The sequence below is a fragment of the Coregonus clupeaformis genome, chromosome 1, assembly GCF_020615455.1.
Source record: "Coregonus clupeaformis isolate EN_2021a chromosome 1, ASM2061545v1, whole genome shotgun sequence".
In the NCBI taxonomy this organism is placed as follows: domain Eukaryota; kingdom Metazoa; phylum Chordata; class Actinopteri; order Salmoniformes; family Salmonidae; genus Coregonus; species Coregonus clupeaformis.
The window spans coordinates 44,384,815-44,399,588 of record NC_059192.1 but is presented as its reverse complement, the minus strand read 5'-3'; the positions used below and the strand labels follow the sequence as shown (position 1 = coordinate 44,399,588).

Below are 14,774 nucleotides of genomic sequence, written 5' to 3'. Positions count from 1 at the left end.
CTAGTGGCACAGCTAGCACTGCGATGCAGTGCCTTAGACCACTGCGCCACTCTGTGTCCCAAGCTTGTAGCGTCATACCCAAGAAGGCTCAAGGCTGTAATCGCTGCCAAAGGTGCTTCAACAAAGTACTGAGTAAAGGGTCTGAATACTTATGTAAATGTAATATTTCAGTTGTTTTTTTAAACCTGTTTTTGCTTTGTCATTATGGGGTATTGTGTGTAGATTGATGAGGGAAAAAAACAATTTAATCAATTTTAGAATACGGCTGTAACGTAACAAAATGTGAAAAAAGTCAAGTGGTCTGAATACATTCCGAATGCACTGTACGTAGATTTAAATGCCTTAGTTTCAGAAAATGCCTTGTTTACAATTTTTCAGGCTGGTTTCAGAGGCCCAGATTAAGGCTATTCCTGGAGTAAAAAGCACTTTCAGTGGTGATTTTCCGTTGAGCATGCTTTTTTGTCCAGGACTAGGCTTAATCTGGGTCCATGAACCTGGCACTTCTTTTTCTACTGTAGTGTGCTCTTTGGGAGGGATGGAGATGTTAACAGTGTTTGTGATTGATTGTGACATAGTGGATCTCTCTGAGGGATCTACTCACACAGAGTGGGCAGAGATTGTCTGTTAATGAGCTATGGGCCCTGTGTCATACCTGCCTCTCCACACTGCAGACGTACTTAGACTACCCAGGTTAGTGACTCATCTGTCTACCAGCCACTGATACTGACTCTGCTGTGTGTAAACCAATTACATTATTTACTAAGCAGTAAGCATCCAATCCCTCGCCTTCTCTGGTCTCTGTAAACCACTTTGCTGTTGATGAAATTATTATAAGAAACATCAATATGGCAATACATCATTTAAAACTTTATTTAGTTTGACATACATTTGACACATGTATTAACTGTTATATATTATTATTATTATTATTATTATTATATTATATTATTATTATATATATATATACCTACTGTTCTTTCTTCTTTCTTCTTTTATTGTCTTCCTCCCTGAAAGCGTACTTATGCCTGGACACAATGTATGTGGGTTGTCAGGGAGAAGTTCTCTTCTTGAAACCTAAAAACACAGGTATGGCTCTTTTTGCTTATCCACAGTAGTCAGCAATTGTCTCTGTCTGGAATGATAAAGTTACTTCAGCACTTTCCATATATTCTTTGTCTCTGTTTATTTACAGCTGTTTTGACTTTAAATATTCAACAGTGCTCTTGAGCAAAGTGTCAATATGGGGCAATATTTATTTGAAATGTTGTCGCATTCAATAATTCAACATGAATGTTCCTTGTAGGATCCTGTGATGCATTTTATCTGGCGCCTGAATTCCAGGAGCATGGAATCGTAACTGAAAAGGTTTGCCTCAACTTCTGACTTTCATCTTTTAAAATAAAAGTTTTTTTCCATCAAGTAGATGAATACTGATTAAGTGGGTTTCATCTGTCTGTCTGTTCTAGGCCTGTGTCTATGGGGTGGCTGCCATCCTATGGGCCACGGCCAAGTTCAATCTGTCAGCCAATCAAAAACTGACTATGCCCAGCAAGTTGAAGAGGCTGCTGCTGGAGATGGCCAAGAGGACGCCCTTCGAGAGACCCTCCATTGCCATAGCTAAAAAGGTAGCCATAGTTTCAGCTGTCAACCACTCTACTGAAAGCACATCCATATATTCTTCTTTTGATCAATGTGTTAGTAACACTTTACATATGTAACATCTTTTGCATTTTAATGGACAGGAATTTGTAAACGTGATTGTATTGAAACTACTAACAATTCAATCATCTCACTATCCTGGTGAATGAAATAAAGTGAATGAATTAACAAATGAGCAAAATGTCTTTACTGTAAAGTGTGTTGCGATTTTAAATGCACTTTAAATAAAGTTTGATTTGATGAACAAAGTAATTAATTAATGTATAAATAAGTGAATGAATGAAGTATCTTAGGTGCTGAGGTAACATATTTTCATGTGTTTCATTATGTTTCTGCTGTTACAGAGCTGTTGTGATTATCTATCACGCCAAGGAACGAACTCTGAGACAGTGTGGACGAAGCTGATCAACAGAGTCCACCCGGTACCACTCCATTGTACCACCCCAGCTAGCACATAAAGTTCTGAGAACCATATGTTTCTTAGAGCTTGGTGAGAGTGTGGTTGTCCTATGGTTATTTTGCATACAACCTTCCCACAACGTTCTGGGAATGTTGCAGGATAGTTGCTTGGCTTTGGAACATTCTCAGCACATTTAAGGAACTTGACAAAATAATGTTATTTTCTTGGTATTTCATTACTTTAACAGAATGTTTCCTAAAAGTTCAAACCTGGTTATATTTCATTACATTTTTTAGTAATGTTCTAGGAATGTTCTCCAATTGGTTTGACATTGGGAATGTTCGCAAATAGTTCAGAGAACGTTAACAAACAATGTTCTTCTGTGGGAATTTCAGTACTTCAGCATAACGTTTCCTACAGGTTTCCTCATGGTTCTATTTAAAGTCATGTTCTCAGAACATTAAGACAAATTTCCATAAAAACCACAAGAAAACATTACTAACATTCAAAGCACGTTCTTAGAATTAAATGTATGTATGAAAACATATATATTCTGTTCTCAGCATAAACAAAACTCTCTATCTTGTTAAATCTGTTCAGGTGTGTTGTTCATGGGGTCTATTCGAATAGATACAAATTAAGAGCTTTGTATGAGTAAAAAAAAATGGCATGCTAGCTCCATCCTGGTGGCGAGGTGGACTAATTCCATGGTTAGAGAACAGAAGATCATAGGTTCGAATCTCACTGATGTCGTGTGAGATGTGTTTGCAGGATTAATGCCAAAGCAAATTAATTTAAATGTGTCCTATCTGTGCTTGGAGTTCAAAACAGTTAAACTAAGCTAGCAGTGTTATTAAAAGTCTAATTGAAACATTCAGTGAAAGTTTTAAGGAAGTTATTCAAAATCCTCCAAATAACATTTACATTTCATTCCACAACATATAGAGAATGTTCTCATAACATTATTTAATTACCTTCAAATATCCTGTAATGTTAGTTCTCAGAACCTTAATAAAACCTCCAAGGAAAACTTTCAGGGAACCATAGTAAAATGTTCTCAGAACTTCCCTGCAACCTAAAAATTCCTAGAACAGGCAGAATTTTCACTTCCGTTCACAGAACATTTAAAAAACTTTAAGTTTTACCGGTCAGGAAACTTATGGCTTCGTTCCCAGAACCAATGGGAAACCAAAAACGGACGTTCCCACAACTTCCAAGGAACCCAAAGCTAGCTGGGACTGTAGCTACTGTTTGAAAGGGGTAGTGAGACACATATTACCCCTTGAAAGTGAAAGGCAGGACACATTGTTATTCCATTCTTGTCTGTCGAGGATAACTCCCTTCCTTACCTTTCAGCCACTCACAAAGGACATTGATGCAGAGGATCAGAATGGATTGGACAGTAGAGGAAGCTCAAGTCAGGAATCAACACATATCAAGAGTGGTACGATTCATTAATCTTTTCAGACATTATGCTCAAGCGATTTTGTTGACCTTACTATCAGTACATCTACATACAGATTTGTGATGAAATGGTATTGATGTTGTAACTGGGGTTGTTGTAACTGTGTGTAGGGTTTGTGCCCATGGCTACTGAGAGCCGATTGGCTCCTGTACCTGGCCCTGTTCCCCATAGCTATCCAATCAGTGGAGCCCCCCAGCTTCCAGAGGCCTTCACCTCCCCTGCCACACACTTCACCCCCATCGTCCTGACCAGGGAGGGGGACACTGAGGAAGAAACTCCCCTGTCTGCTTCAGACATTGAGGGGTAAGCAGTTTACTTCCTTTCTATGGAGATAAGATACCAGTCATGGAATTGTTTCAAGCAGCATTGATATCTTTGCAAGGTGGATCCGACCATAGTTTCTTTATTGATTATGGCAGAGATGTCATTCCATTTGTTCACTGATTTCAAGAATGCATTTTTAATTCTCACATGTTGTGTTGCAGGACTATAAGTGAAGTCACAAGAGGCAGTGACATCCAGCCTATGCAAGAGGCCAAGGACCCAGAAACTCTCTTACACCTTGAGGACCTACCCCTACCTCAGTCAGATAGAGACCTACAGGACAACGGACAGGACAGCCCTGTCAATCAAAACAACGTGGTCACACGCCACTCCTCCACCACCACCTCTAGCGGCAGGACATTGGTCAACTCTCCACCTCCCGCCTCCCCCAAACTGACCACCCAGTTGTCTTTGTCTTCCTCTTTCCAATCGTCATCCTGCTCTCATCTGACTGGTGGTGGTGTTTTCAACAACTTCCTCTTGCGTCATGACCCACTAACAGGGCACCTAACCCTGGTGCCGGTGCAGATAACAGTCGCTGAGTCTCTCCATGGACTGGAGCTCAATCTGTCCCTGACCTCAAGCTCCAGCTACTTCCAGGGTCAACCTACACATCCAGGGGGCCCTAGAGACCATCTGACCCCTCGTCAGGGAGCTGAACCCCTGCTGGCTTGCCTTAATGGCAGCACCTGCAGCAGACCCTTGGACCCCTTAGTGTCCATGTCCCAACCCCACAATGGAGAGGAGGAGAGGACAGGAGAATGTGAGGATGAACCCCTATCAGAGTCCCATGGACCTCCTCAGGGAGACTCCCATCCTCACCCCTCCCCACTGATGCACCCTTCCCTACAAGAGGTTATTGGCCTGCTCAGGGCAGAGTTTGCCTTTGATGGCTATCTGGAGAATGGTGTGGAGGATCTAGCAATGGGTAAGTAACATGGATATTAATATTCACTCTCTCTAGCATCACATGTAGCCTATGGCCCCAGATCTGTTTAGGCTGTATTGCCAACTCCTACAGTTCTTGTCACGCCAGAGATAGTGGGCTACTAGCACCAGGCTAGTAGCCCACTATCTCTGTTTTTCCCCCCGGTGGATTTGGTTCGGTTAATTGCTTTGTGGAGAGATACTACAGTTGTGTCATTAAATGTATGATCACTGGTGTGAACTTGTACGACAAGCTTTCTGTCTACCAAAAACCCGTGTAATTGATGTATCATCTCATGTTTATGTGTTCAAAGGGGAGTATATTCTGTCTCTGAAGGACCTACAGTACCAGACGTTCTGCAATGTTGTGAAAGAGAAGTTCTGTGACCTTTACTGGGATGAGGACTTATTGGGAGTGCTACATTGTGTGGTCAACTACAGCCAATTCTCTCTGTGAGTATGTCAATGATTGCCTGTTTTATCAAACACAGGTCTTCTCTCAATAACAGAAGCCTAACAAGATAAACGGTACAAGTGAAAAAGAAAGTCACACTTTCATTTATATAGACAGAAAGAATGAGCAACCACTGATCCTGTTCTTTTGGACAACACTTTATCTCTAGTAACACTTTAAGCTACACTCTTGGTTAAACAAACAATAATGCCAGTGTTATAAAACTGTCTTTAGCTGGCTGTCAATGGTATCAGAAGGATTTTGCTCTCCTCAAAAGTATTCTCTGTCAACAAGCTTATCCAGTCAACAAGCTTAGTTTGTCTCTATGAGCAGGGGAGAAGCCCAAAATTGGCAGTGTTTGTGTTTAGAATGTTAATTTCTCTCATGTGAGTCTTCAACAACAATAAACCATTTAGATTCTACAACCCCTCCCCCTTACACACACATGCATGCACGCACACACACACACACACACACACACAAACTCAGACACTCCACTCATAATCAGCATTCACAGAAGATTCACTTCAGACACACAAAGGTCGCTCCTTTTTTTCCAGGAAGAAAGGTCCCTATGGTAATAGCTCATCTCGTGTTTTTTGTTTATCTCGAGAATATTGGTTTGGCACAATTGATGAGCTACTTATGGTTCTTCCTGCCTTGTCTTTGAGAGAATCATAAAGATCCTGGAGGAGTGTACATGAATGAAGGAAAAGGTGAAATAAGGACTTGCCCCTTTTTGTTCATACATCTGCAGACAAAGACGAAGGAGGGGCACATGAGAGTGTGTTGAGATGTGCAGCTTGTCCCATGGTTGCCATGCTCTTAACACCTGGGGCAGTGTGTTGAGAGAACCTTTCATATTCTGTGGTGATGAGACAGACAGACATCATAGCCTTGGACAGACAGACAAACAGACAGACAGATACTCTCCTCTGAGTGGGGCTTTTAGACTGTAAGCTGGAGAAGCCTGTCACCGCTAGGGTAGCTCATTGGAGAAGTCCTGATGCTACTAGAACACTCTGCTTTGGATACAAACCGTTTTGGACAACTCAACCTCGGCTGTCAGGAAGCTGCTAAGGAGACGCTAAGGATTGATTGGTTTGTTTTGATAGCTAATTATTGATTGGTTTGTTTTGATTCATTCATATGTGTTGGCCTAATTAACAATTTTAATTATGCCTGTGAGGAGTGTGCTTGTCTCAACTGTCTGTCTAGATTTCTCATAATATTATTATTTGTCTGAACTTATAGCATCTGCTGTGTTTTCATATTGACTGAGTTGTTATTCCCACTATTTTGTCTGTGTTGTTTATGTTGTGTCTAATTACTGTCTGTGATGTTTCAATTACTTTTCAGTCTGAGCTCTTTTAGTCTGCGTTCTGTTTTATTGAATTAGTGTGTTTTGTCAAAGTTCCCTGTGTTTTGTCTAAGAAAGTTGTCTGTGTTTGTCTGAGTTCTTTGTGCTTTTGTCTGTGTTCATTATGTGTCTGTCTAGTTGTCTGTGTGTGGCTGTGATGGTTGTGGCTAGCTGTGACTGGCTGACTGTTGTGTTATGATCTCTGTCTCTCTGTCTTTCTCTCTCTGGCTGCTGATGTGCCACATGTAGAGGCTCTAATGAAGGGTCACCATCAAAGCCTTGGCAAAGGGCAGCCACCTCACCCATGAGTGCTGCTGGCTGGAGAGGGGAGGAGAGGGACGCACCGCGGCGTGGTCATGTCGACCTGAATGGCAACCTGCACCACCGTGGACCTGTAGCTTCAGACGCGTGGGAGAAATTTGAGAGAGACCAGAGGCCCCTGTCTACACACAGAGTAACAGAGACTGAACCTGAACATAGAGATACCGTATCAGAGGAAGGTCAACATAATGGCTGCCCAGGTAGGAAAGGAAATACATTAACTTCACAACTGGCATCACTGTTACCTTACTTCACAACTGTCATCACTCCCAGCTAGCACATTTGGTTCCTTTGAAGTTGTGGCAACGTACCTTTTTGGTTTCCCATTGGTTCTGGGAATGAAGCCATACGTTTCTTGACCGGTAAAACAGAATGACTGACGGACGGATAACATTTAGCCTGTTCTGTGAATGTTAATATTTAGGTTGCAGGGAGGTTCTGATAATGTTTGGCAATGCCAGGGTTGTGGGTTCGTTTGCCACGGGGGGCCAGTATGAAAATGTATGCACTCACTATCTGTAAGTGACTCTGGATAAGAGCATCTGCTAAATGACTCAAATGTAAATGTAAAATGTTCTATTATGGTTCCCTGAAAGTTTTATTAACCTTCTGAGAACAGAAATGATAGGTTATTTGAAGGTAATTAAATAACGTTATGTAACAATGTTTCAAAGAGACTTTTAATAACACTGCTAGCTTAGTTTGTGTTTACTGTCATTTGCTCAGGCATTAATCATGCAAACACAGTTCTTTTTTTATTGTAGCACGGCATCAGTGAGATTCAAACCTATGATCTTCTGTTCTCTATCCATGGAATTAGTCCACTGCACCACCAGGATGGAGCTAGCTTGCAATGTTTTTTTAACTCATTCAAAACTGTTCATTTTTGTCTATTCAAACAGACACCATTTCAAAGGAAACAAGCACTCATTAAGATCAAGTGTGACCAATTAGTAGGCACGGCCAACACACCTGAATACACTTAAAGTAAAGATTCACCCATCTTGAATGTTATATTGTTTTTGTGCATCTTTGAGTGATGTTCTATTGATTCCCTGGTTCATTTAATGTTTTCATGTACAGTGGGGGAAAAAAGTATTTAGTCAGCCACCAATTGTGCAAGTTCTCCCACTTAAAAAGATGAGAGAGGCCTGTAATTTTCATCATATGTACACGTCAACTATGACAGACAAATTGAGAAAAAAAATCCAGAAAATCACATTGTAGGATTTTTTATGAATTTATTTGCAAATTATGGTGGAAAATAAGTATTTGGTCACCTACAAACAAGCAAGATTTCTGGCTCTCACAGACCTGTAACTTCTTCTTTAAGAGGCTCCTCTGTCCTCCACTCGTTACCTGTATTAATGGCACCTGTTTGAACTTGTTATCAGTATAAAAGACACCTGTCCACAACCTCAAACAGTCACACTCCAAACTCCACTATGGCCAAGACCAAAGAGCTGTCAAAGGACACCAGAAACAAAATTGTAGACCTGCACCAGGCTGGGAAGACTGAATCTGCAATAGGTAAGCAGCTTGGTTTGAAGAAATCAACTGTGGGGGCAATTATTAGGAAATGGAAGACATACAAGACCACTGATAATCTCCCTCGATCTGGGGCTCCACGCAAGATCTCACCCCGTGGGGTCAAAATGATCACAAGAATGGTGAGCAAAAATTGGGAGAATGTTATATGGCCAGATGAAACCAAAATATAACTTTTTAGTAAAAACTCAACTCGTTGTGTTTGGAGGACAAAGAATGCTGAGTTGCATCCAAAGAACACCATACCTACTGTGAAGCATGGGGGTGGAAACATCATGCTTTGGGGCTGTTTTTCTGCAAAGGGACCAGGACGACTGATCCGTGTAAAGGAAAGAAAACCTGCAGATCGATATGCCTCACAGAGTGTGACATTCGCAACGGCACCATGCAATGCACCCTGGACTGAAGAGGCAGACAAATAGGAGAAATGTGTTAGACCCTCTGTTAAATTAGGCATTTCTCAAAGTGTTATGCAACACTGTAAATTATAGGAATGATTGGATTTAGGTTGATTTTTACTTTAACAATAAAGGATAATAAAGAGTTTTGTTGACGCTGATGTATATGTTTTTAAATAACATTCTTAGAACGTTTCTAATAGTTTCTTGTGGTTTTTATGGAAAGTTTTCTTAATGTTCAGGGAACATTACTTTAAATAGAACCATGACGAAACCTGCAGAAAGCGTTATGCTGAAGTACTGAAATTCCCACAGAAAAACATTGTTTCTTAGCGTACTCTGAACGTTCTGAGAACATGACTTTAAATAGAACCTTGAGAAAACCTGTACAAAACGTTATGCCGAAGTACTGAAATTCACACTGAAGAACGTTGTTTCTTAACATTTTTGGAAGAAATTGAGAACATTACATTAAATAGAATGACGAGGAAACCTGTAGGAAACGTTATGCTGAAGTACTGAAATTCCCACCTAAGAAACATATGGTTCTCAGAACGTTATGTGCTGGCAGGGTATCCTGCAACATTCCCAGACTTTTTTCGGAAGGTTATATGCAAAATAACCAATGGACAACCACGCTCTCACCAAGCTCTAAGAAACATATGGTTCTCAGAACGTTATGTGCTAGCTGGGCTGTTACCATTACTTTACAACTGTCATCACTGTTACCGTTATGATAAACGAAACCCAGCTTTGAATGGCAGTTGGATCAACTTATTAGAGGAATGACTGGCTGTTGGATTAAATTGTTAAGAGCACAGCTTATTCAAGACAGCCCAAATCATGCTGCGATGTCACAATGATCTCCTCAGCTGGAGAGGGTTGTTGTGAAAACCGACACAGGCACAGTTACTTCCTCTCCATCTACACACACCAATACATACACTTAGCATAATACACACTCACACCCAAAGACACATTGGTAACAAACACTGCACACTCACATACACACAAACACACCTCTTCAGTTTCACACAAAAGACGTTATGTGTGAGATGATTAATCAGAGCAAAAATAGGCTGCTCACATTTGTAGGTGGAGGATGCCTGTGATGCAGAATCTAACAATATAACAAGGTTAACATTTAACTGCTTGCCAACAAACAAATGTAAAAGTGCCTTTTAACAAAAGAAAGCTTCAGCCTTGAGAGAATTCCACCTCTTAAAATCTCTGCGCACACACACTGCCTGATTCTCTCTCTCTCTCTCTCTTCCTGATCTGCCTGTTTCCTGGTCCAGGATTGAGAGCTGCTGAGTGTTTGGGTAAGGGGGCCATGGAGAGTGCCGAGCATCCAGGGGGGGTCAGCGATGAAAGCCCCTCTGAAGCTGACTCTCTGTGGGGGACTGACGAGCCACTGAGGGTGGGCCACCTAGGCCAGAGGAGCCCTGACTGCACCGAGGACATGGAGGACACAGAATCTCTGGTGTCTGAGCGTCTCCTCTCCCCCTGCTCCGGAGCAGAGGAGTCTAGCCACAGCCTCAGCCCAGCCTGGGGCCTGGCCTTCTATGGAGAAGACTGTTTTAGTCATGATGTGGTGGAATATGCTATAACCCTGGGACAGCACAGTGAGTCACCGTGCCTGGAGCTGAAAACACAGGTGGGTAACCTGGGAGGAAAATCTTGAATAGAATAGACCAGCTGTGAGTCATGACTGACCATACAGTATACCATGGTCTCAATGTTGGCAATAGTGATTTATTGTTAATGTGTTTATATTATACTCTAATTTTAGCTAATTTTAGAAGACATTATATGGCAAAAATGTATACTGTCTGATACTTAAAGATTACAACATAATTAGTTACTACTTTCTACCAAATAGTATGTATTGAAAGAGGTACATAATGATGTTTGATTACATGAATCTGAAATAAATAAGAAGGACTTATTATGTAATTACCTTGTAAGTCTATATACATACCAGAAAACAAGCAGACTAAAGTAAAGTATAATCATGTTTATGTCTTAATACAGTGTCATTGCCTAAGGCTGTTCTAATTCTACTGTTCAACTCACTATATTAAAAGGCCTCCTCTTTGAACACGATTTTATCCTGGCATTGTTTGTTGCATTGCAGCCAATGACCAAGCTGTATTAATTTCTTATGACGATACAGACTTGTGTAATGTCAATTACATTACATAGGAGTGACATTTTTGATATAACGGAGTGGCTGCTGGCTGCGGATCCGAATTCTCTGCGACCCTCTTTCCGACAGCTAAAGGTCCAAAGATTATCTACTTTACGTACAGTCTCTGCTCTGCTCGTTCGGCTACCCAGTGATGAATGGAGAATGGTGCTCGTTTAATAATAATAATAATAATAATAATACATTTTAATGTATGCACTTTTCAAGACATCCAATAAAGTTACATCAAATAAAGTTAGTTATTTGTTTAGTAAAGTTAGATTAAAGCTGAATCAATGTCTGCAAGATCACATAATGATAATATTCTACATAACAGAATCGAATATAATAGCATAGTATAACGTTACTGTAAGACAAAAAAAATTCTCTCATATGGCCAAAACTCAACACCGCGCGCACCACTAGTCAAAATATGTACTTTGTTTGAAACAAAACACAGGTATGCTACAGTTTATTAACACCACCACTAGTCAAAATATGTGCGGTTACCTTCAGATCCACAGCCTCAGCCATGATATAAAGCATGCAAATTCTATTAATCTCTTCCATCTCATTTAAAATGATTTGATTGAGTAATGGCCTATAATAGAGAATGTACCACTGCCTTGCATTTTCAACAAGCACCAAATAACATTATTTTCATAATTTACTGTACATTTATGATTACATGGTAATTACATTTTCAGTCAAACTACAGAATTTATAATGTTGATATGTTTGGATAAGTGCATGCGTTTCATGAAAAGTCTATGAGATTATTTGTTTCAAACCAAGCAAAACGACATTAATAGCTGTAGCAAATCAGAGCATGATCATGATTTGAGGTGAATAGGAAGAAAGGAGTTGGGGGTTTTAGGGTAATTGACGCATTATGTTCTCCAAACAATTATTGAATATTAATATGATATATTTCCGACCTTTGACAGAAAGGTCATTATCATGTGTAATGGAATAACAATGAGCTTTCTTTGTCTGTATATGCTTTCATGGTAATGATGTGGGCTTTTATCTGCTCCTTCACTGGAACAGTCTGACCGCCCCACTCTCACACCTTAAGAACCATGGCTCCATATCGGTGTTAGATGTGCGCAGTTTCTTACTTCAAAAGACCTATTGATTTCTGTTACCATAGTGACAGATGCAAGCAGAGAGCCAGCCCTGTACATATATTGGAGACACTCTAAAAGGCTCTTTGTGTACTGTATCTACACCCTTAGAAAAAAGGGTTCATAATGGGTTCTTCGGCTATCCCTACTAGGACAACATTTTCACCCAACAAAAAACGCTTAAAGAACCTTTTGGGGAAAAGGTTCTACCTGGAACCAAAAAGAGTTACAGTGGCTTGCGGAAATATTCACCCCCCTTGGCATTTTTCCTATTTTGCTGACTTTCAACCTGGAATTAAAATTGGGGTTTTTGGGGTTTGTATCATTTGATTTACACAACATGCCTACCACTTTGAAGTTGCGAAATATTTGTTATTGTGAAACAAACAAGAAATAATACACAAAAAAAACTTGAGCGTGCGTAACTATTCACCCCCCCAAAGTCAATACTTTGTAGAGCCACCTTTGCAGCAATTACAGCTGCAAGTCTTTGGTCTCTTTGTTGCCTCTCTGATTAATGCCTTCCTTGCCTGGTCTGTGAGTTTTGGTGGGCGGCCCTCTCTTGGCAAGTTTGTTGTGGTGCCATAGTCTTTCTGTCACGATCGTTTACGAACGAGACGGACCAAGGCGCAGCGTGATAAGCATACATGTTTATTTACGACTAAACACCACGACAAAACAACAAACGAAACGTGAAGTCCAAGGTAGCATACACACAACATACCTTACACGGAACAAGATCCCACAACACTAGTGCCAACAGGCTACCTAAGTATGGTCCCCAATCAGAGACAATGAGCTACAGCTGCCTCTGATTGGGAACCACACCGGCCAACATAGATCTAAACGATCTAGAACTAAACATAGAAAAACACAACATAGAAACTACACACCCTGACTCAACATTTAAGAGTCCCCAGAGCCAGGGCGTGACACTTTCCATTTTTTTAATAATGGATTTAATGGTGCTCCGTGGGATGTTCAAAGTGTCTGATATTTTTTTATAACCCAACCCTGATCTGTACTTCTCCACAACTTTGTCCCTGACCTGTTTGGAGAGCTCCTTGGTCTTCATTGTGCCACTTGCTTGGTGGTGCCCCTTACTTAGTGGTGTTGCAGACTCTGGGGCCTTTCAGAACAGGTGTACAGTGGGGAAAAAAAGTATTTAGTCAGCCACCAATTGTGCAAGTTCTCCCGCTTAAAAAGATGAGAGAGGCCTGTAATTTTCATCATAGGTACACGTCAACTATGACAGACAAATTGAGGAAAAAAATCCAGAAAATCACATTGTAGGATTTTTTATGAATTTATTTGCAAATTATGGTGGAAAATAAGTATTTGGTCACCTACAAACAAGCAAGATTTCTGGCTCTCACCGACCTGTAACTTCTTCTTTAAGAGGCTCCTCTGTCCTTTACTCGTTATCTGTATTAATGGCATCTCTAGAGGAGATCTGCATGGAGGAATGGGCCAAAATGCCAGCAACAGTGTGTGAAAACCTTGTGAAGACTTACAGAAAACGTTTGACCTGTCTCATTGCCAACAAAGGGTATATAACAAAGTATTGAGAAACTTTTGTTATTGACCAAATACTTATTTTCCACCATAATTTGCAAATAAATTCATTAAAAATCCTACAATGGGATTTTCTGGATTTTTTTCCCTCATTTTGTCTGTCATAGTTGACGTGTACCTATGATGAAAATTACAGGCCTCTCTCATCTTTTTAAGTGGGAGAACTTGCACAATTGGTGGCTGACTAAATACTTTTTTCCCCCACTGTATATATACTGAGATCATGTGACAGATCATGTGACACTTAGATTGCACACAGGTGGACTTTATTTAACTAATTATGTGACTTCTGAAGGTAATTGGTTGCCCCAGATCTTATTTAGGGTTTCATAGCAAAGGGGGTGAATACAGTGGGGAAAAAAAGTATTTAGTCAGCCACCAATTGTGCAAGTTCTCCCACTTAAAAAGATGAGAGAGGCCTGTAATTTTCATCATAGGTACACGTCAACTATGACAGACAAAATGAGAAAAGAAAATCCAGAAAATCACATTGTAGGATGTTTTATGAATTTATTTGCAAATTATGGTGGAAAATAAGTATTTGGTCAATAACAAAAGTTTCTCAATACTTTGTTATATACCCTTTGTTGGCAATGACACAGGTCAAACGTTTTCTGTAAGTCTTCACAAGGTTTTCACACACTGTTGCTGGTATTTTGGCCCATTCCTCCATGCAGATCTCCTCTAGAGCAGTGATGTTTTGGGGCTGTCGCTGGGCAACACAGACTTTCAACTCCCTCCAAAGATTTTCTATGGGGTTGAGATCTGGAGACTGGCTAGGCCACTCCAGGACCTTGAAATGCTTCTTACGAAGCCACTCCTTCATTGCCTGGGCGGTGTGTTTGGGATCATTGTCATGCTGAAAGACCCAGCCACGTTTCATCTTCAATGCCCTTGCTGATGGAAGGAGGTTTTCACTCAAAATCTCACGATACATGGCCCCATTCATTCTTTCCTTTAGACGGATCAGTCGTCCTGGTCCCTTTGCAGAAAAACAGCCCCAAAGCATGATGTTTCCACCCCCATGC

The 14,774-nt window shown here is 40.6% G+C and overlaps 1 protein-coding gene across 1 annotated transcript in view; it reads left to right on the top strand.

Annotated features, from left to right (window-relative positions):
- The window catches only part of LOC121569198 (kinase non-catalytic C-lobe domain-containing protein 1-like), a 68,076-nt gene that overhangs the window by 17,899 nt on the left and 35,403 nt on the right, over positions 1-14,774 (top strand). Inside the window, exons 7-17 of the mRNA XM_041879959.2 lie at positions 576-690; positions 1,015-1,086; positions 1,304-1,365; positions 1,467-1,625; positions 2,004-2,081; positions 3,416-3,503; positions 3,635-3,827; positions 4,010-4,776; positions 5,090-5,228; positions 6,839-7,110; positions 10,155-10,513. Of these exons, the coding sequence (XP_041735893.2) occupies positions 576-690; positions 1,015-1,086; positions 1,304-1,365; positions 1,467-1,625; positions 2,004-2,081; positions 3,416-3,503; positions 3,635-3,827; positions 4,010-4,776; positions 5,090-5,228; positions 6,839-7,110; positions 10,155-10,513 (2,304 nt within the window). The remainder of the gene's footprint in view (positions 1-575; positions 691-1,014; positions 1,087-1,303; positions 1,366-1,466; positions 1,626-2,003; positions 2,082-3,415; positions 3,504-3,634; positions 3,828-4,009; positions 4,777-5,089; positions 5,229-6,838; positions 7,111-10,154; positions 10,514-14,774) is intronic.